Here is a 23,390-nt window from a genome sequence, read left to right on the forward strand (position 1 = left end):
TCATAAGAATCCCTTTTCCACCATCAGAATCACCTCCCCCACCATCAGAATCCCCTCCCCCACCATCAGAATCCCCTCCCCCACCATCAGAATCATCTCCCCCACCATCAGAATCCCCTCACCACCATCAGAATCCCCTCCCCACCATCAGAATCCCCTCACCACCATCAGAATCATCTCCCCCACCATCAGAATCATCTCCCCCACCATCAGAATCATCTCCCCCACCATCAGAATTCCCTCACCACCATCAGAATCCCCTCACCACCATCAGAATCCCCTCACCACCATCAGAATCCCCTCACCACCATCAGAATCATCTCCCCATCATAAGAATCCCTTCTCCACCATCAGAATCCCCTCCCCATCATAAGAATCCCTTCTCCACCATCAGAATCCCCTCCCCACCATCAGAATCATCTTGCCCACCATCAGAATCCCCTCTCCACCATCAGAATCATCTCCCCCACCATCAGAATCATCTCCCCCGCCATCAGAATCCCCTCACCACCATCAGAATCCCCTCACCACCATCAGAATCCCCTCACCACCATCAGAATCCCCTCACCACCATCAGAATCATCTCCCCATCATAAGAATCCCTTCTCCACCATCAGAATCCCCTCCCCACCATCAGAATCATCTTGCCCACCATCAGAATCCCCTCTCCACCATCAGAATCATCTCCCCCACCATCAGAATCATCTCCCCCACCATCAGAATCCCCTCACCACCATCAGAATCATCTCACCATCATAAGAATCCCTTCTCCACCATCAGAATCATCTCACCATCATAAGAATCCCTTCTCCACCATCAGAATCCCCTCCCTGGCATAAGAATTCCCTCCCTGCTATAAGAATTTCCTCCCTGCCATCAGAATCCCTTCTCCACCATCAGAATCCCCTCCCTGCCATCAGAATCCCCTCCCCGACATCAGAATTCCCTCCCCACCATCAGAATCCCCTCTCCACCATCAGAATCATCTCGAGTCACTGTCAGGGGCCGGCGAACCTTAGTAATCCTTTATGTTACTGCCCGCTTCCTGTATATGGATTCATCGGGTAGTGTGCGGGTATTCCGTCACTTCCTCAATGCCGCAATGTCTCCTGGGAGCTTTTGACATTGTTCCCAGGAGACATTGCGGAGGTCTGCCGCGAGTTATTGCGGGATTTAGAAAGAACAGGAGACATTGCGGCATCGAGGAAGTGACGGAATACCCGCACACTACCCGATGAATCCATATACAGGAAGCGGCCAGTAACAAAGGATTACTAAGGTACAGTGGATAAAAAAAAAAAAAAAACATGCGGTTTAGTAATTATGTATATGAGCGTATAATTATTTTTATTTTTTGGTGGGGGAGTGGATCTTGGGTGGGAGTTAGCACACTTTTTTCCCCAGGACTTGGCCCCTGGTGACAACACGGTACAGAAAACAGTAGGTCCAAAGCAGCAGTATGGAACAGCAAAGAGAAGTCCAGAGTCACAGTCGTAACCTGAAATCCAGCTAAATTTAGTCTGGAGATGTTACAGGTCAGAGACATGTAACAGCATAGAGAGGGTGACATGGCAATAGTCCAGGCACAGCAAGGGGCAATTGGCAACAGAATATAGCCAGGAGGATACAGGCTGCTCCCGGGAGGGGGAAAACACAAAGGGAAGGTCTTGTGTGGCCTGGCCTCAACTCAGGGTCCATGCAAGTAGTATTTTGCAAGAGTAGAAATAGCAGGAAGGTACTCAAAGGGCAGCAGATCACAGCATCCATGTGTGGCCTAGCCTTAACTCAAGGTCCATGCAGGTAACACATCACAGGAAGGAGATACAGTAGGAACGTCTTGTGTGACCTTTCCTCAACTCAGGGACCATGCAGCTAGCACATTGCAGAAAGTGGGAGCACAGCACAAAGGTTTTGTGTGGCCTGGCCTCAACTCAGGGTCCATGCAGGTAGTACATCCCAGAAGGGGAATATAGCAGGAAAGTATTCATAAGGCAGTAGATCACAGGGTGACCATGTGTGGTCTGGCCTCCATTCAGGGTCTATGCAGGTAGTACATTTCAGAAGGGGAATACAGCAGGAAGATACTTATGCCTCGTACACACGATAGGAATGTCCGATGGAAAAGCTCAGACGGAATTTGTTTATTGGATATTCCGACCGTGTTTATGCCCCATCAGACTTTTTTCGGCGGAAATTCCGACGGAGTTAGAGAACATGTTCTCTTTTTTTCCGACGGAAAAAAAAATTCTATCGGAAATTCCACTCGTCTGTATGGAACTCCGACGGAGGAAAAAAACACAATTTGACGCATGCTCGGAAGCATTGAACTTAATTTTTCTAGGCTCGGAATTTGGTGTGTCCGTGTGTATGCAAGACAGCTTGAATGGAATTCTGTCGGAAAAACCTGTGAGGCCCCGTACACACGTCCGAGGAACTCGACGTGCCAAACACATCGAGTTCCTCGTCGAGTTCAGTGTTGAAGGCGCTGAGGATCTCGGCGGGCCGACTTTCCTCATTGAACAACGAGGAAATAGAGAACATGTTCTCTATTTGGCCCAACGAGTTCCTCATCGGCTTCCTCGCTGAAAAGTGTACACACGACCGAGTTTCTCGGCAGAATCCAGCTCCGATCGAGTTTCTGGCTGAATTCTGCCGAGAAACTCGGTCGTGTGTACAGGGCATTACAGGGCAGCAGATCACAAGTTCCATGTGTGGCCTAGCTTCAACTCATGGCCCATGTAGGTAGCGTTTTTCAGAAGGGGAATGCAGAAATAAGTATTTATAAGGCAGTAGATCCCAGGGTCCATATGTGGCCTTGCCTCAAGTCAGGGTCCACACAGGTAGGACATCACATTAGGAAAACACAGGAGGAAAATATTACGTGGCATGACCTCAACTCAGATCTTCTGGCTGGGCTTTCTACCCTGTGACGGAACAACTTTGGCACCCCGATTAGGTGCTTCCTTCCGCCAACCAGTGCCTCCTGCCTCCAAACCGTTCCGAGCAGACTGAGAGCTAATACCAGCCCTTTTTACCCCAATCCTCGTACACAGTCAAGGATAGATAAACAGGATAGATAAAAGATAAACAGAGTAAGCATAGTTAAAGCATAGCCAGAGTTCAGGATCCGGATCGGATAGTCAGCCAAGCCAAATGTCAGAGTGCCAGAGATATACGTAGTAGAACAGCAAGCAGGATCAGGAGCCAGAAGGGATGTCAATCGAGCAAAGTCTTCAACAGGAACACAGGAGAAAGTCTCTGTGATGTTGACCAGGCGAAGGCAGAGAGCAACTGAGCTGGAATGCTTAAGTAGGCAGGACTGATGAGTAGGATCATCAACAGGTGGATCACTGTGGAGAGATAGGAGCTGGCAATTACCCGACAGCTGAGTGGCCAGCTCAAAAAAGAAAGGGCTCAGCCCTGACACTCAGGTGAATTGGGTGTCCCAGTGGAAGTGACACAATTCAAATCACTTATGGATAAAGATGTCTGGTGGGGTACAAGTAATAATTTTATCGTCAATTTCAGCTCCAAATGCATTCCAGTACATGAGAAATTGCCCACTCTTCTCCCCCAAGGGGGTACCTAGAAACTCACCTCAGAACCTACTGGATGGAAACACTGTCTCCTCTACAAAGATGCTAGGTGCTGGTGAGCTTGGCATCCTACAACTCCTTACCTCAAGAACAATATTGAGACACTACTGTAAAGGCTGCAGCGAAACGTCTGCCCAATATACAGGTATCTCCTGTGTGACATCCACCTGAAAGAACCAATGCCTTCATCATGTACCAGGACAGGATCTTCTCCGTCCTTTGAAGCCCATAAATCAGAGGCGTGATGATATCCAACTTCGGATGAAACATGTCAGGCTGGCCGATGCAAGCACGCTGAGAGACGCAGATTTTTATGTCATGATGACCTTTGTACACCTGTGAGTAGACTACAATACATTTTCGTATGTTTTACCTTACGGGCTTCACCATTGTTGCTTTCCTTCTTTTCATTGGTTAATTCCATGTGATGATTGCACAATATATCCATCCAATGTCTGAGTCTTGGAATTTCTTGATGTTATGCTGATCGATCTATCAAGTTTGGAATATCGGTTTTCCATTAACCCTCTGCATTGCATGATTACCACGCCTGTTGCCTTTACCATCTGGTAAGCAGATTATTAGCGTGTGCTCATGTTCACACTGAAGCTGCGGTGGAGGTCTTCTATCAGCTCTATCAACTTTCCCCTACATTGATACTTGGACCGTCACTTTATATCATTTGAGCGCTGCACTGTTTGCCCTAACGTTGTAAAGCGATTAATTAATATTAATAATAACTATAATGGCTCTCTTATCCACATGCTTTGGCGACGCCCAAAGCTTCATTGTTACTGGGAAAAAATATTTATAACCCCAAATTTGCACTACTGGAATTTGCACTGATGGAAAGTTACCAGTAGAAATGCACACTATGGCCCGGATTCACAAAGCACTCTCGAGATACGCCACGTAAGTGCAAATATGCGCCGTCGTATCTGTGCGCCAGGCCCACAAAACTAAGAAACGCCTAAAAACAGGCTTCATTCCACCAACGTAACTTGCCTACGCCGGCGTAGAGTGGGCACATATTTATGCTGGACGCATGTGGCGCTCCCATTGATTTTCTATTCAAATTTGCAAATGAGGGAGATACGCAGATTCACGATCGTACTTGCGCCCGTATCAGGCTACGACTGGTGCGCGTAAGTTGTACGTACGGTGGAAAGTTAAGCCCCATAAAGGAGGTGTAACCCAGCAGCAGACATGCAAAGGTCTGCACTAGGGAACTCAAGCCGGCGTATTTTACGTTGGACGTGAATATGACTAGGCGTAGGTTACGTTCACGCCGTAGGCAGTGATCTGGCGTATCTTAGGCAGTTGTTCCGACGTGGTTTTGAGCATGCGCACTGGGATGCGTCCACGGGACGGCGCATGCGCCGTTCGTTATACGTATCTGCCTGGCGCTCGGCCCATCATTTGCATTGGGTCACGCCTCATTTGCATGGCTCACGCCCACTTCCACCTAGGCCGGCTTACGCCTAGGAAACCCAGCGCAGTTTTGGCAGCAAGTGCTCTGTGAATTCCATGCTTGCCTCTCTGGGCTGCGTCGGCGTAGCGTACAGGAGATACGCTACGGCGGCATAAATGTGCACCGCTGTCTGTGAATCCGGGCCTATGTGTATAAGATCCTTATATTTAGCACGTAAAGTTATTTTACAAAAATCTGCTGATCCTCCAACCCATAAACAATGGGTTGAGAAACTTAACTATATACTGATAGCCAGATTCAGGTAGCTTTACGCCGACGTAACTCTGAATCTACGCCGTCCTAAATTTAAGCGTATTCTGGAAACCAGATACGCTTAAATTAGGCTAAGATAAGAGCGGCGTAAGTCTCCTACGCCGTCGTATCTTAGGGTGCAATATTTATATCTAGGTGGCGCTTCCATTGAGTTCGGCGTAGAATATGCAAATGACTAGATACGCCGATTCACGAACGTACGTGCGCCCGTCGCAATTAGTTACGCCGTTTACGTTAGAGATACGCCGGCGTAAAGATAAAGTTGCTCCCTAGGTGGCGCATCCCATGCAAGGTATGGATGTCGGAACAGGCCTATCTTTTTATGTCGTTTGCGTAAGTCGTACGCGAATAGGGCTGGGCGTAAATTATGTTCACGTCACAGGCATTGAGCCGACATATCTTAGGGCGCAAATACGACGTGATACTTAGCATGCGCGCGCATGCGCGCGCATGCGCCGTTCGTTCAACCATGCATCTACATGGGGTCAAGCCTCATTTAAATACAACACGCCCCCCACAGCCTACTTGGAATTACGCACGCTTACGCGGCCCATTTACGCTACGCCGCCGTAACTTAGGAGGCAAGTGCTTTGAATACAGCACTTGCCTCTCTAAGTTGCGGCGGCGTAGCGTAAATGCGGTACGCTACGCCCGCGCAACGTAGATCGGCCGTACCTGAATCTAGGCCTTAAAGTGGAGTTCACCCCAAAAATGGAACTTCCACTTTTTGGACCCCCCCCTCCCCAGTGTCACATTTGGCACCTTTCAGGGGGGAGCAGATACCTGTCTAATACAGGTATTTGCTCCCACTTCCTGGCATAGATCACCTCTGTACACCACTTCCAGGCGCCTACTCTGTACCCCCGTTGTCTTCTGTGAGACACACAGCTTCCAGAACACAGCGAGGGAACCAGTGAAGACGCGCAGCGCGACTCACGCATGCGCAGTAGGGAACCCGGAAGTGAAGCGTTCCGGCTTCACTGCCCAGTTCCCTATGGCGCACGCACGAGTCACGGAGCTGTGTGTTTTCCAGAACACAATGGGGGGGACGGGATCTGACGTCCTGCCCGCAGTCTACCCGCAGACTGCGTGGCCGGAAATGGGTGCAAATACCTGTCTTTAGACAGGTATCTGCACCCCCCTCCCCCCTGAAAGGTGTCAAATGTGACACTGGAGGGGGGGAGGGTTTCCGATGAGCAGAAGTTCCACTTTAGGGTGAAATCACACTGGGGTAGATTCAGAAAGCAATTGCGTCTGCGTATCCATAGATACGCAGCGTAATTGCTTAGTTGCGCCGGCGTATCGACTGCTCCTGATTCAGAAAGCTAGATACGCCGACTGTAGCCTAAGATATGACTGGCATAAGGCTCTTATGCCGTCGTATCGTAGGCTGCATTCTTACGCTGGCCGCTAGGTGGCGTTCCCGTAGTGGTCAGCGTAGAGTATGCAAATTGCATACTCACGCCGATTGACAACCGTACGCGCGCCCGGCGTTCGAATTTTACGTCGTTTGCGTTCGTCGGTTTCTGCGTAAGGCTGCTCGTGCTATTAGCAGGAGCAGCCAATGCTAAGTATACCCGTCGTTCCCGCATCGCGATTTTTGAAAATTACATAGTTTGCGTAAGTGAATCGTGAATGGCGCTGGACGCCATTTACGTTCACGTTGAAGCAAATGACGTCCTTGCGACGTCATTTACCGCAATGCACGTCGGGAAAGTTTCCCGACGGAGCATGCGCAGTACGTTCGGCGCGGGAACGCGCCTAATTTAAATGATCCGCGCCCCCTACGGGATCATTTAAATTACGCACGCTTACGCCGGCCACTTTTACGGAGCTACTGCTTCGTGAATGAAGCGTAGCGCAAGTAATTTACGGAGGCGTAGCGTAAAAACGGAACGCTGCGCCTCCGTAAGAGTGCGCAGCCCTACCTGAATCTACCCCACTGCTGATTGCATATCGTATTTGTTTGTAGACTAAATACTGAAATTTGCAATTAAACATTTATTTTTGTAACTTTTGGAAATGCCAGTAAAAACTTGGCTGTGCCAGTAAATTTTGGGTGTTGTGTCAGTAAATTTTAATCTGGTAGGTTGACTGCCGATCTGGAGGACATTGTGCACGTGTGGAAAGGATCTTTCAATGCTTTGTAATAGTTGTCGTCTGCATTTGCTTTTGTGCTGACAGTTTGCTCGGTCCTCAGCCATGTCTTCTCCCCCCTTTCCTCTCCTCCTCTGTCTTCTCTCTTCCGCCCTTTTTTCTTTCTCCTCCCTCCCCAACATCTTCTATTTTTCGCCTCTCCTCCTCCCCTCCTCTCTGTTTCCTGTCATTCTTTTTTTTTTTTTTTTTTTCTCCTCTTTCACTGGAACAAATCCAGGAACCAGAAAAACACTCGTGCTGATATCCAAGCAGCTGAGCGCAGACCTTCTTCCTCTTCTCTCTCCTCCATTCCTCTCTTTTCCGAAACGCTTGCCAGCGTCGCTGACACCCTCCGTCACCCACCTTATTGCTTCCGCCGCTACTCCGCCGCTACTCCGTCACGAATCTAGCCTTGCAGAGTTCACAGGTTGCAGAGGAAAAAGGGGCCTTAAGAGTCGCACACTTGTCCTGACACTTGTTCTGAAACTTTTCTAGCTGTCCGCGGAGATAAGGTACAAGATGGCCGCACTTTGGCTCGGGGCGGCTTGACTTTTTTCTGATGGGAATTGGAGAATAGGAAAGAATTTTTTTTTTTGGCACTTCGGTCCCTGATTTTTTCTTTTTTTGCCAAGTTTAAGTTTCATTCATTCGAAAGCGGAAAACGGAGGACGCCGATGAGAAACGAAGTATTGGAAAACGACGAGGGATGCTGGGAAGTTTCGAGGAAATTTCACTTTCAGCAATTTTTCTTCCTTTCTGAAACTTTTGGCCACTTTTTGTTTTTTTGGTCTATTTTTAGTGTTTGGTTTCGCAAACCTTTGTTGCGGTCAGTTTTTAGTTCCTCATCATCCAGTGTTACAAGATCGCCTTATGTCATTTGTTACTAGTATCAAAGCTTTACTAGGCTGCGCTTTTCAAATAGGTTGCGTTACGGTGTGGGGCAAGTTGGCGGCTAAGGATGTAGGGTTATAGGGGAACGCATTGACCTCAATGTCGCGTTGGAGTAAGAGGAGGGCAGGTCGGACTGCTCTGCTCCCGCTGCTACTCCTGGCCCTGGCGCTAGGGGGCGCCGCTCTTTTCCTGGCATCACTGAACCTGCTACTGACGACTACCGCCTGGGGCCAGAGCCTGATCCAAGGACGGGCACACCTGCAACAGGTAAGGAAATGTATCAAGAAAACTTATAGCATCGGGTATGTAAGGGGGGTGTTAGTACAATTCCGAGTTTTCACTCTAGATGGCGCCCTCTGCATAGATAAATAGTGGGTTACATTAGTAGGAGGAGTTTAGGCAGAGAGTCGGAAAGGACAGGAGCTGGCCCCCCATGGGACTCGGTGGGCCCCTTTCTGCAGAAATGTAGAGCTTCCAGTAATTGGTATTCCCCGGCTAGGAAATACCTGGAAAGGTCCTGGTGCCCGGGATAGGAGGGAGTTGTGGGCCGGTCATAGATGGCCTGAGATGGGAAAGTGCCGATGACTGCTACCATTATTGGTGAGAGGCTGTAGCCCTTAAAAGTTGTCTACCTTGAAGTTAAAGTAAAGTAAAGCTCTAAAAAATGAAAAGGACTTACCTCTTCTTGTTACCAATGGGATAAGGTATAAGGGAAAAGGTAGGTCAGTGTAGTGGTCAGGTATAACTGGTACCTGGTTCAGCCAGGAAGACGTTATGAAAGGGGGGTGTTTGTACTATTCTGAGTTTGTCCACTAGGTTAAGGTTACCGATTTTTTAAATGAAATCCGGGGACATATTATTTTTTTTTATTGGCAAATGGTAAACTATTTTATACGCATATTTTCCTCCAACCTCCAATTATATATGCAGTCAGTGGTGTTGCGTGGGTGGTCAGTGCCCGGGACAAGGCAAGACATTTGCACCCCCGCCAGACTTTTAGCACTCCGAGTTTCTTCCACTAGTACAGTAGTACTGACCAACTTGATTCATTCAATGACCTACCTGCTCACTGCACTAACCTACCTGATTCCTACACTGACCACTACATTGACTTACCTGATTCCTACACTGACCACTACACTGACCTACCTGATTCCTACACTGACCTACCTTATCCCTACACGGACCTACCTGATTCCTACACTGACCTACCCGACCACTACACTGACCTACCTTATCCCTACACTGACCTACCTGATTCCTACACTGACCTACCCAACCACTACACTGACCTACCTGACCACTACACTGACCTACCTGATTTCTACACTGATCTACCTGATTCCTACACTGACCACTACACTGACCTACCTGACCACTGCACTAACCTACCTGATTCCTACACTGACCTACCTGATTCCTACACTGACCTACCTGATTCCTACACGGACCTACCTGACCATTACACAGACCTACCTTATCCCTACACTGACCTACCTGATTCCTACACTGACCTACCTGATTCCTACACGGACCTACCTGACCACTACACTGACCTACCTTATCCCTACACTGACCTACCTGATTCCTACACTGACCTACCTGATTCCTACACTGAACATACCTCCCAACTTTCTAAAAAGGGAATGAGGGACACCTATCAGCAAAAGTATGCAGGCATAGGACACACCCCTTGCCACGCCCCTTTAAAGGAGAATTGTACAAAAAAATAAGATTGGTTAAACCCACAAGTGCTTTTTTTTACCACTACTATTCCTTTATATTGGCTTTTAGAATTTACAAATGCAGCAATTTAGAAATCAGATGAAAGGTTTAGCTCTGGGAAACACTTTTTGATAGATAAATAGTGCATTTTATATACATCTATATAGATCAGACCAAAATGTGGGACAAATGAGGAGGAATGAGGGACAGAGGGACATTGCTCCAAATCAGGGACAGTCCCTCGAAATCAGGGACAGTTGGGAGGTATGACACTGACCACTTCACTGACCTACCTGATTACTACACTGACCTACCTGAGTTCTATACTGACCACTACACTGACCTTCCTGAGTTCTATACTGAGCACTACACTGACCTACCTGATTCCTGCACTACTCATCCCCCCCCCCCCACATGAACAGACAGTGTAGATCGTTTGATTTTGCTCACCTCTCCATGGCCTCTATGATAATCTATCGGAGCAGGGCTCTCCCCAGCACCAGGTACTATTCCCGACACCCAGCCGCTCCTCACTATCCCCTGCCAAGAGCTTCTCCAATAGCCGCTGTATGCTCTGCACCGCCCCTCCCCTCACACACACATGGGCCGCCCGCACCAGAGGGATCATGGGGGACAGGAGTCCCTGGGTGGGGGGGCCAACACAGCACACTTGGGAGGGGGCACAGAAATTATTTTGCGCCCCCACAAATGTTACACTTGGGGCAAGAGTACCAGATGCCCCCCTCCATGCCACTGCAATCTGGGGACAAATCCGGGGACAGACTAGCTCTGGGGACAGTGTCCTCAATCCGGGGACTGTCCCCGGAAACCGGGGATGTCTGGGCACCCTCTGCGTTGATAAATAGTGGGTTACATTGGACAGTAGGAGGAGCTTGGGCAGAGAGTCATGAGGACAGGGGTGAGACTCCAGAGCTGGCCCCCATGGGACTTGGTGGGCCCCTTTCTGCAGAAATATAGAGATTCCAGTGATTGGTATTCCACAGCTAGGGAATACCTGAAAAGGTCCTGGTGCCCTGGATAGGAGGGAGTTGGGGACAGGACATAAATGGCATGTCCTGGGAAAGTGACGACGACTGCTACTGTTATTGGTGAGAAGCTGTTGCCCCTGAAGTTGTCTACCTTGAAGTTGTAAAGTAAAGATCTGAAAATGAAATGGAGTTTCCTCTCCTTGTTACCAGTGGCCTATCCTTTGAACCGGTACCTGGCTCAGCCAGTAAGAAGGTATTTAAAGGGGAGTTCCACCCACAATTTCACTTTTTAAATATAAATACCCCTGTAATACACAAGCTTAATGTAGTCTAGTAAAGTTGGTCTGTAAACTAAGTTCCGTTTTGTTAGGTTGTTAGAGCATTTAGTTAGTTTATAATCTAGAAATAGACCGTGGCCATCTTAAGTGTGGGCATCATGAAGCCTGACTGTATGACTTCCTGGATTTCAGCCTTGCAGATCTCGCACATGCTCAGTGCTGCACAAGCAATGTAATAGGTTTCAGTCAGGTTTCCATAGCAACGGGAGTGTCAGAGGAAGTTGCCGCCCCTTCTCTATGCAAATAGGCTATTTGCAAGGACTACTGGGATACATGATGCCTATCCCAGAAACCCTTGTGAATAGCCTTGTGACTTAATAGCCTAGGCTAATAAGGAGGAGGAAGTAATGAAGGACTACAAAATAAAGGTATTTACAAGCAACAAAATAAATAAAAATTGTCCATTCTGAGCACTATGGGGCAGATCCACAAAAGGATTACGCCGGCGTATCTATTGATACACCGGCGTAATTTTAAATTTCCTGCGTCGTATCTTTGTTTTGTATCCACAAAACAAGATACGACGGCATCTGGGATCGATCCGACAGGCATACGTCAAGTTAGTACGGCGTCGGATCTTAAATGCAATTTTTCGGCGGCCGCTAGGTGGCGTTTCCGCGTCGAGTATGCAAATTAGCTATTTCCGACGATCCACGAACGTTCGAGCGGCCGTCGCATTTTTTTACGTCGTTTCCGTTCGGCTTTTTCCGGCGTATAGTTAAAGCTGCTATATGGTGGCGTACTCAATGTTAAGTATGGCCGTCGTTCCCGCGTCTAATTTTACATTTTTTGCGTCGTTTGCGTAAGTCGTTCGTGAATAGGAATGTGACGTTGTTTACTTTCACGTCGAATCCAATGACGTCCTTGCGGCGTACTTTGTCGCAATGCACCCTGGGATATTTTAAGGACGGCGCATGTGCCGTTAAAAAAAAAAACTTTGTTTACATCAGGTCACAACGTATTTGCATAGAACACGCCCCCATCACTCCTATTTGAAATTGCGCGCCCTTACACCGCAATAGATACACTACGCCACCGTAACTTATCGCGCGGATTCTTTGAGGATTCACAAGAAGAAAAAGTAAGTTACAGCGGCGTAGTGTATCTTAGATACGCTACGCTTGCCTAAAGATAGGCAGATCTTTGTGGATCTGCCTCTATGAGATTAGGGCAAAAAATGGGTGGAACTCCACTTTAAGGGGGGGGGGGGGGGTGTTGGTACAATTCCAAGTTTGGCCACTAGGTGGCACCCTCCGCATTGATAAATAGAGGGTTACATTAGACAGTAGGAGGAGCTTGGGCAGAGAGTCAAGAGGACAGGAGTGAGACTTCAGAGCTGGCCCCCGTGGGACTTGGTGGGGCCCTTTCGGCAGAAATGTAGAGCTTCTAGTGATTGGTATTCCCCCGGATGGGGAAGACCTGGAAAGGTCCTGGTGCCCTGGATAGGAGGGCGCTATGGACAGGACATGGATGGCCTGACCTGGGAAAGTGCTGAGGACCCCCTACTATGATTGGTGAGAAGCTGTAGGCCCTGAAGCTGTCTACCTTGAAGTTGTAAAGTAAAACTCTTGAAAATTTATTGGACTTACCTCTCCTTGATAGCAATGGCCTATCTTTTGAATTGGTACCGGCTCACTCCAAAAAAGTGTCGGGTATGGTAAGATGCTGGTGAAATTTTTAACTCACACTACTGTAAATTAGGGCAATAGGCCTGTTGGTGGTACCAGGGATGAAACACTTCCCTGTCGGGAAAACTGTGAGGAAGCATACACACGGCCGGTTTTCCTAGACAAAAGCTCTTCTGCAGTTTTCCTGGCAGGAAAACCGGTCGTGTGTACGAGGTGTGCAGACTTTAACCACTTGCCGACCGCCGCATGTATATGTACGTCCACAGAATGGCACGTACAGGCATATGGGCGTACATGTACGTCCATGCCTTTCCGCGGGTCGGGGGTCCGATCGGGACCTCCCCGCTACATGCGGCGGTCGGATACCCGCGGGGAGCGATCCGGGACGACGGCGCAGCTATTCGTTTATAGCCGCTCCGTCGCGATCGCTCCCCGGAGCTGAAGAACGGGGAGAGCCGTATGTAAACACGGCTTCCCCGTGCTTCACTGTGGCGGCTGCATCGATCGAGTGATCCCTTTTATAGAGAGACTCGATCGATGACGTCAGTCCTACAGCCACACCCCCCTACAGTTGTAAACACACACTAGGTGAACCCTAACTCCTTCAGCGCCCCCTGTGGTTAACTCCCAGACGGCAACTGTCATTTTCACAATAAAGAATGCAATTTAAATGCATTTTTTGCTGTGAAAATGACAATGGTCCCAAAAATGTGTCAAAATTGTCTGAAGTGTCCGCCATAATGTCCCAGTCACGAAAAAAATCGCTGATCGCCGCCATTAGTAGTAAAAAAAAAAAAAAAATGAATAAAAATGCAATAAAACTATCCCCTATTTTGTAAACGCTATAAATTTTGCGCAAACCAATCGATAAACGCTTATTGCGATTTTTTTTACCAAGAATAGGTAGAAGAATACGTATCGGCCTAAACTGAGGAAAAAAAAAATTTATATATGTTTTTGGGGGATATTTATTATAGCAAAAAGTAAAAAATATTGAATTTTTTTCAAAATTGTCGCTGTATTTTTGTTTATAGCGCAAAAAATAAAAACCACAGAGGTGATCAAATACCACCAAAAGAAAGCTCTATTTGTGGGAAAAAAAAGGGCGCCAATTTTGTTTGGGAGCCACGTCGCACGACCGTGCAATTGTCTGTTAAAGCAACGCAGTGCCGAATCGCAAAACCTGGCCGGGGCATTTAGCAACAAAATGGTCCGGGGCTTAAGTGGTTAAGTAAAAGCAGTTAACCCCTTAAGGACCGCCGCACGACTATTTACGTCAGCAGAATGGCACGACTGGGCACATGGACGTACAGGTACATCCCCTTTAAGATGCCCAGCCGTGGGTCGCGAGCGCACCGCCGCGGCACGCTCGTGACCCGGTCCTGTCCTCCGTGACTGCGCCCGCGGGGATCCGCGGACCCGATCGCCGCCGGTGTCCCATGTTCGGGTCACAGAGAGGAAGAACGGGGAGAGGTAAGTGTAAACAAACCTTCCCTGTTCTTCCTAGTGTGGCTGTCAGTGATCGTCTGTTCCCTGTGTTAGGGAATGACGATCAGTGACGTCACACGCACAGCCACGCCCCCCCCCCCGCACACTCCCTTAGGACAGACTTAACCCCTACAGTGCCCCCTCCTGGTTAACCCCTTCACTGCCAGTATCATTTTCACAGTAAACAATGCATTTTATAGCACTTTTCGCTGGGAAAATGACAATGGTCCCAAAAATGTGTCCGCCATAATGTCGCAGCCACGGAAAAAAAATCACTGATCGCCGCCATTAGTAGTAAAAAAAAAAAAAGATTAATAAAAATGCCATAAAACTATCCCCTATTTTGTAAATGCTATAAATTTTGCGCAAATCAATCAAGAAACGCTTATTGCGTTTTTTTACCAAAAATATGTAGAAGAATACGTATCGGCCTAAACTGAGGAAAAAAAAATGTTTTTTATATATTTTTGGGGGATATTTATTACAGCAAAAACTAAAAAATATTGATTTTTTTTTTAAATTGTCGCTCTATTTACGTTTATAGCGCAACAATTTAAAACCGTAGAGGTGATCAAATACCACCAAAAGAAAGCTCTATTTGTGGGGAAAAAAGGACGCCAATTTTGTTTGGGAGTCACGTCGCACCACCGCGCAATTGTCAGTTAAAGCGACGCAGTGCCGAATCGCAAAAAGGGGCAAGGTCCTTAACCAGCATATTGTCTTAAGTGGTTAAAACAGCCGGGAAACCCTGCGGGAAAATAGAAAGCAGGCTCTCTATTTTCCCGCCGGGATTCCCGGCAGTTTTCCTTTTGGGAAAACTGCGAGGAAGCATACACACGTCCGGTTTTCCCGGCCAAAAGCTATCCCCGCAGTTTTCCTGACGCGTGTACGAGGCTTAAGCTCCGTGCAGACTTCAAGGGAAAGCAGTTAAACAATTACAGGAGCAGGGAATTCTGGGTAATTTTGAAACATCCCAAAAGGCTTCAAAAATCATAATGAAAGGAGTATTTAAGTGCTAAACTGGCTTGATTATCAGTTTTACAATATTTCACAAAAGTGAGTACACCCCTCACATTTGTGTAAATATTTTCTTCTATCTTTTCATGTGACAACACTGAAGAAATGACACTTTGCTACAATGTTGTGTAGTGAGTGTACAGCTTGTATAACAGTGTAAAATTGCTGTCCCCTCAAAATAACTCAACACACAGCCATTAAAGCGGAGGTTCACCCTTAGAGGGCACATTTCCCCCTTAGATTCCTGCTCGTTTTCTCTAGGGGAATCGGCTAGTTGTTTTAAAATATGTGCAGTACTTACCGTTTACGAGATGCATCTTCTCCGCCACTTCCCGGTATGGGCTGCGGGAATGGGCGTTCCTTCTTGATTGACAGGCTTCCGAGAGGCTTCCGACGGTCGCATCCATCGCGTCACGATTTTCCGAAAGAAGCCGAACGTCGGTGCGCAGGCGCAGTATAGAGCCGCACCGACGTTCGGCTTCTTTCGGCTACGAGTGACGCGATGGATGCGACCGTCGGAAGCCTCTCGGAAGACTGTCAATCAAGAAGGAACGCCCGCTCCCGAAGACCCATACCCGGAAGCGACGGAGAAGATGCATCTCGAAAACGGTAAGTACTGCTCATATTTTAAAACAAATAGCCGATTCCCCTAGACAAAACGAGCAGGAAGCTAAGGGGAAAGGGGCAACAATTAAATAAATGGGTGAACTCCCGCTTTAATGTCTAAACCGCTGGCAACAAAAGTTTTCCCTCCCCGGTGTAATGTGACTCGTTAGGCCTCATGCACACTGGACGTTAAAAAACGTTTTCTTCATCGTTTTTTAACGCTTTTTATTTTTTCTTTGAAAAAAATTTTTTTTTTCAATGGATCAAAAACGTCCACAACGCTGGTGAGCCATGTTTTTGATCGTTTATTGACGTTTATCAGCGTTTATCAGTGTTATTACAGCTGAAAAACGTCTCTCAGAACCCACTAATTTTTTTTTTTTTTTTACTCAGAAACGCCACTGCCCAAAACTGCTGATAACAGCCTATGTGTGCATGGACACATGGGATAACATGATGGAGAGTTTAACCACTTAAGCCCCGGACCAATATGCTGCTAAATGCCCAAAGGCGTTTTTACAATTCGGCACTGCGTCGCTTTAACAGACAATTGCGTGGTCGTACGACGTGGCTCCCAAACAAAATTGACGTCCTTTTTTTCCCACAAATAGCGCTTTCTTTTGGTGGTATTTGATCACCTCTGCGGTTTTTATTTTTTGCGCTATAAACAAAAATAGAGCTACAATTTTGAAAAAAATGCAATATTTGTTACTTTTTGCTATAATAAATATCCCCCAAAAACATATATAAAATTTTTTTTTCCTCAGTTTAGGCCGATACGTATTCTTCTACCTATTTTTGGTAAAAAAAATCGCAATAAGCGTTTATCGATTGGTTTGCGCAAAATTTATAGCGTTTACAAAATAGGGGATAGTTTTATTATTTTTTTTTTTTTACTACTAATGGCGGCGATCAGCGATTTTTTTCATGACTGCGGCATTATGGCGGACACTTCGGACAATTTTGACACATTTTTGGGACCATTGTCATTTTCACAGCAAAAAATGCATTTAAATTGCATTGTTTATTGTGAAAATGACAGTTGCAGTTTGGGAGTTAACCACAGGGGGCGCTGTAGGAGTTAGGCTTCACCTAGTGTGTGTTTACAACTGTAGGGGGGTGTGGCTGTAGGTTTGATGTCATCGATCGTGTCTCCCTATAAAAGGGATCACTCGATCGATGCAGCCGCCACAGTGAAGCACCCCGGTTCTTCAGCTCCAGGGTCGCGATCGCGATGGGGCGGCTATAAACGAATAGCCGCGCCGTCGTCCCCGCGGGAATCCGATCACCGCACGTTCTGTGGACGTACATATACATGCGGTGGTCGGCAAGTGGTTAATCACTGTAGAAAAAAATGTCTACTGCCAAAAACAGCTGCTGTTAAAACGTCCAAAAACGTCCAGTGTGCATAAGGCCTTAGTCTTACAGATGTGAATGGGGAGCAGGTGTGTTAAATTTGGTGTTATCGCTCTCACTCTCTCATACTGGTCACTGGAAGTTCAACATGGCACCTCAAGGCAAAGAACTCTCTACGGATCTGAAAAAAAGAATTGTTGCTCTACATCAGTGGTTCTCAACCTTCTAGGGCCGTGACCCCTTGATAAAATTTCCCAAGTTGTGGGGACCCCTAACAGTAAAATTATATTCGTAGCGTGGGTTGTCAGCACCCAAGGCAAGACAAGTAATTTACGCCCCTAACCCACAGACATTTAGCGCTCCCTGAGTCCTTGTAATGGCAACTATAATCGCAGGTAGTGTCACTCACTGTCTCCGGCTTCACTGTGTCTCCAGCTCTGTGGTGTCTCGTAGCAGTGACACCAATGCTGAAATCAGGAGATAGGGTCTCCTCCAGCCCCTCCCACTTCACATTCCTCACCAGTCAGCTGACCTCTAGTCTTTGCCCCCCAGCCATGCTGCAAACTGAATGGGCACCTGCGAAGAGGCTGAGTGGGCAGCTGCGGGCTCCAGGAACAGCCCAGATGGGTGGCCTCATGCTCCAGGGATAGTCCTGCTGGGTGGCTGCAAAAATGCTGGGAGAGTAATACGGGCTTCAGGAACAGCCCAGGATTCGGTGACCCCTGGTAAATCATCATTTGACCCCCGAGGGGGTCCCAACCCCCAGGTTGAGAACCACTGCTCTACATAAAGATGGCCTAGGCCAGTGATGGTGAACTTTGGCACCCCAGATGTTTTGGAACTACATTTCCCATGATGCTCAACTACACTGCAGAGTGCATGAGCATTATGGGAAATGTAGTTCCAAAACATCTGGGGTGCCAAGGTTCGCCATCACTGGTCTAGGCTATAGGAAGACTGCCAAGACCCTGAAACTGAACTGCAGCATGGTGGCCACCTCACCATGGTCGACCAAAGAAGTTGAGAGCACGTGCTCAGCGTTATATCCAGAGGTTGCCTTAGGGAAATAGACACATGAGTGCTGCCAGCATTTCTGCAGAGGTTGAAGGGGTGAGGGGGTCAGCCTTGTCAGTGCTCAGACATTACGCTGCACACTGCATCAAATTGGTCTGCATGGCTGTCGTCCCAGAAGGAAGCCTCTTCTAAAGATGATGCACAAGAAAGCCCTCAAACCCTGAATACAAACAGACTAAGGACATGGATTACTGGAACCATGTCCTGTGGTCTGATGAGACCAAAATAAACGTATTTGGTTCAGACGGTGTCAAGCGTGTGTGGTGGCAACCAGGTGAGGAGTACAAAGACAAGTGTGTCTTTAACTTTTTTATGGAAATCAGAGATAAAGTTGAGAAGTACTCGCATGGGACCAAATAGCTGACAAGGGTCAAATGGCTTTTTTTGGGGCCTATCTCCATGCCAACTGTTGCCAAGGAAGGATGAATATGAACCAAAGACTCTTTAGAGGACAGATAAGCCTTGACACAAAAGCCCATTATGTCAGCCAGACGGAGAAATGTGACCACTTTGGACTTTCTGCAAGTCAATAATGACATCTGACCTTCTAAAGAGGATTGCATTAAGACACAAAACATTGTCAGGCGTAAAAATGCTGCTGGGGTAAAAATCCTATAAGCCGAGCAGTGGAGCGTTACATAATACAGACCGAGTGATAAAAGCATGCAGTGCACTTATATAAACATAACTAACAATGAGTCAATAAAATTATATAAATCTGTATGACAGACAGAAGATAAGCCTCTAAACCTAAACTGAAAAAAATTTGAGTACAATTTTTAACTTTCAAACAATAATATGTAAAAATACTGTAAGGGACCCACTGAAGAAGAAAAAGGGGGGGGGGGGGTCATTCACATGGGCAATTACATTAGGTTTTTTGTTTCCCGTCACTTCTTGTCCCAACACCCAAAGAGGACACATCAAAAGCCTGAAAGACGCTCTACCCATTGGGGTAAAATGACTTTACAGATATAACTTTATGGCCCGGATTGACATACAGCGGCGCATAGTTATACTGGCGTAGCGTATCGAATTTACACAGTATTCACAAAGCACTTGCTCCCAACGTTGTGCCGGCGTAACGTAAATTTGTAGGCGTAAGCCAGCCTAATTCAAAGTAATTGGAAGTGGGCGTGATCCATTTAAATGAAGCGTGACCCCATGCAAATGATGGGCCGAACGAACGGCGCATGCGCCGTCCCGTGGACGCATCCCAGTGCTAATGCTCAGAATCATGTCGAAAATACTCCCTAAGATACGTCGAATCACTGCCTACGACGTGAACGTAACCTACGCCCATCCCTATTCACGTACTACTACGTAAACGACGTAAAATACGACGGCTGTTCCCTGGTCCATACCTTTGCATGAGTTGCGCCTCATAGATGGGGAATAACTATACGCCGGACGTAAGCCTTACGTAAACCGAGTATATTAATGCGCAGGGCGCAAGTACGTTCGTGAATCGGCGTATCTCACTCATTTGCATATTCGAATCGTAAATCAATGGGAGCGCCCCTTGCGGCCAGCGTAAATATGCGCCCACGATACGACGGCGTAGGAGACTTACGTCGGTCGTAGGAAGCCTATTTTCAGGAGTATCTAGTTCTGTGGGAACGGCGCACAGATACGACGGCGCACATTTACACTTACGCGGCGTATCTCGAGATACACCTGCGTAAGTGCTACGTGAATCCGGGCCTATGGGTTTATTTTTCAGGTTCTTCCAACACAAGAACTAAAACGATTTACGTAATTTTTTTACATACAAACAATAATATGTAAAATTACGAAAGGGGGCCAGCTGAAGAAGAAAAAAAAGGGGGGTCATTCACATAGGCAATCACATTAGGTTTTTGTTTCCCATCACTTCTTGTCCCAACACCCAAAGGGGTCACATCAAAAGCCGAATAGACGCTCTACCCATTGGGATGAAACTACTTCTTACAGATATACCTTTATGGGTTTATTTTTCAGGTTCTTTCAATATAAGAACTAAAACAATTTACGTAATTTTTATACATACAAACAATAATATGCAAAAATACGAGAGGGGACCAGCTGAAGAAGAAAAAGGGGGGGGGTCATTCACATGGGGAAAATACATTTGGTTTTTGTTTCCCTTCTTGTCCCAACACCCAAAGGGGTCACAGCAAAAGCCGAATAGACACTCTACCCATTGGGATGAAATTACTTTACAGATATAACTTAATGGGTTTATTTTCCCGGTTCTTTCAGTATAAGAACTAAAACGATTTACGTAATGTTTTTAAATACAAACAATAATATGCAAAAATACGAGAGGGGACCATTCACATGGGCAATCACATTAGGTTTTTGTTTCCCATCACTTCTTGTCCCAACACCCAAATGGGTCACAGCAAAAGCCGGATAGACGCTCTACCCATTGGGATGAAATTACTTTACAGATATAACTTTATGGGTTTCTTTTTTGGGTTCTTCCAACTCAAGAACTAAAACGATTTACGTACATTTTTTACATACAAACAATAATATGTAAAAATACGAAAGGGGGCCAACTGAAGAAGAAAAAGGGGGGTCATTCACATGGGCAAATACATTAGGTTTTTGTTTCCCGTCACTTCTTGTCCCAACTCCCAAAGGGGACACATCAAAAGCCCGACAGACGCTCTACCCATTGGGATGAAACTACTTATTACAGATATAAATTAATGGGTTTATTTTTCAGGTTCTTCCAATTGAAGAACTAAAACAATGTCAAATTCACATCGGCAAATACATTAGGTTTTTTTTTTCCGTCACTTCTTCCCCCGGCAGAAATTTTCCCAAAGGGGACACAACAAGAGCAGATGCTCTACCCCTTGGGATGAAATGACTTTATAGATATGTTGTGGGTTTATTTTTTCAGGTTCTTCCAATACAAGAACTAAAAAAATTTACGTACATTTTTAACATTCAAACAATAATATGTAAAACATTACAAAAGGGGGTCAACTGAAGAAGAAAAAAGGGGTGTCATTCACATGGGCAAATACATTAGGTTTTTGTTTCCCGTCACTTCTTGTCCCAACACCCAAAGGGGTCACAGCAAAAGCCGGATAGACGCTCTACCCATTGGGATAAAATTACTTTTTACAGATATAATTCATGGGTTTATTTTTCAGGTTCTTCCAACACAAGAACTAAAACGATTTACGTAAATTTTTTACATACAAACAATAATATGCAAAAATACGAGAGGGGACCAGCTGAAGAAGAAAAAAGGGGGGTCATTCACATGAGCAACTACATTAGGTTTTTGTTTCCCATCACTTCTTGCCCCAGCAGAAATGTTCCCAAAGGGGACACAACAAAAGCAGACGCTCTACCCCTTGGGATGAAATGACTTCTTCCAATACAAGAACTAAAACAATTTACGTAAGTTTTTAACATTCAAACAATAATATGTAAAAATATGGAAGGGGGCCAGCTGAGGGGAAAAAAAGGGGGGGGGGGGTTCATTCACATATGCGTTTGGATTAGGTTTTTGTTTCCCATTACTTCTTGTTCCAGAAATCTGCAATCTCCTTACAGGGGACACAACAAAAGCCTGACAAACGCTCTACCCATTGGGATGAAATTAGTTTACAGCTATAACATTATGGGTTTATTTCTCAAGTTCTTCCAATACAAGAATAAAAAAAATGTACGTACATTTTTAACATTCAAACAATAATATGTAAAAATATGGAGGAGGGCCAGCTGAAGAAAAAAAAGGGGGTGGGTCATTCACATGGGCAAATACATTAGGGGCCAGATTCTCGTACAGCGGCGTAATTTTGTGCGGGCGTAACGTATCCGCTTTACGTTACGCCTCCGCAACTTAGACGGGCAAGTGCTGTATTCTCAAAAGAACTTGTTCCGTAAGTTGCGGCGGCATAGCGTAAATCGGCCACGTAAGCCCGCCTAATTCAAATTTGGATCAGGGGGGCGTGTTTTATGTAAATATACTGTGACCCGACGTGATTGGCGTTTTTCCCGAGCGGCGCATGCGCCGTCCGTGGAATTTCCCAGTGTGCATTGCTCCAAAGTACGCCGCAAGGACGTCATTGGTTTCGACGTGAACGTAAATGACGTCCAGCCCCATTCATGGACGACTTACGCAAACGACGTAACTTTTTCAAATTTTGACGCGGGAACGACGGCCATACTTAACATTGGTACACCGCAGTTATGCCTCATATAGCAGGGGCAACATTACGCTGGGAAAAGCCTAACGTAAACAGCGTATCTTTTCTGCGTAAGTTCGGGAATTCGCGTATCTAGCTAATTTACATATTTCAACGCGTAAATCAGCTTACACGCCCCTAGCGGCCAGCGTAAAAATGCAGTTAGGCTCCAACGGCATAAGAGACTTACGCCAGTTGGATGTAATAGAAATCTATGCGTAACTGATTCTAAGAATCAGGCGCATAGATACGACGGCTCGGATTCGGACTTACGGCGGCGTACATGGCGCTACGCCGTCGTAAGTCCTCTGAGAATCCGGGCCTAGGTGTTTGTTTCCCATCTCTTCTTGTCCCGACATAGATCTCCCCAAAGGGGACACAACAAACCCCTGACAGATGCTCTACCCCTAGGGATGAAATTACTTTACAGATACAGAACAATCAGCCATAACATTATGACCACCCACCTAATATTGAGTATGGCCCCCTTTTGCTGAAAAACAGCCCTGACCCATTGAGGCATGGACACCAAAGAAACATCCAAATGAATGTCAGGACCCAAGGTTTTCTCAGCAGAACATTGCCCAACGTATCTTACTGCCTTCTTAT

At 46.5% G+C, this 23,390-nt stretch overlaps 1 protein-coding gene across 1 annotated transcript in view; it reads left to right on the plus strand.

Moving 5' to 3' along the window:
• Window positions 1–7,691: 7,691 nt before the first annotated feature.
• The window catches only part of LOC120930622 (tumor necrosis factor ligand superfamily member 12-like), a 103,227-nt gene continuing 87,528 nt past the window's right edge, over window positions 7,692–23,390 (plus strand). Inside the window, exon 1 of the mRNA XM_040341798.1 lies at window positions 7,692–8,634. Coding sequence (XP_040197732.1) covers window positions 8,467–8,634 — 168 coding nt within the window. The 5' untranslated portion in view covers window positions 7,692–8,466. The remainder of the gene's footprint in view (window positions 8,635–23,390) is intronic.

Source organism: Rana temporaria, chromosome 3, assembly GCF_905171775.1.
Source record: "Rana temporaria chromosome 3, aRanTem1.1, whole genome shotgun sequence".
NCBI lineage: Eukaryota > Metazoa > Chordata > Amphibia > Anura > Ranidae > Rana > Rana temporaria.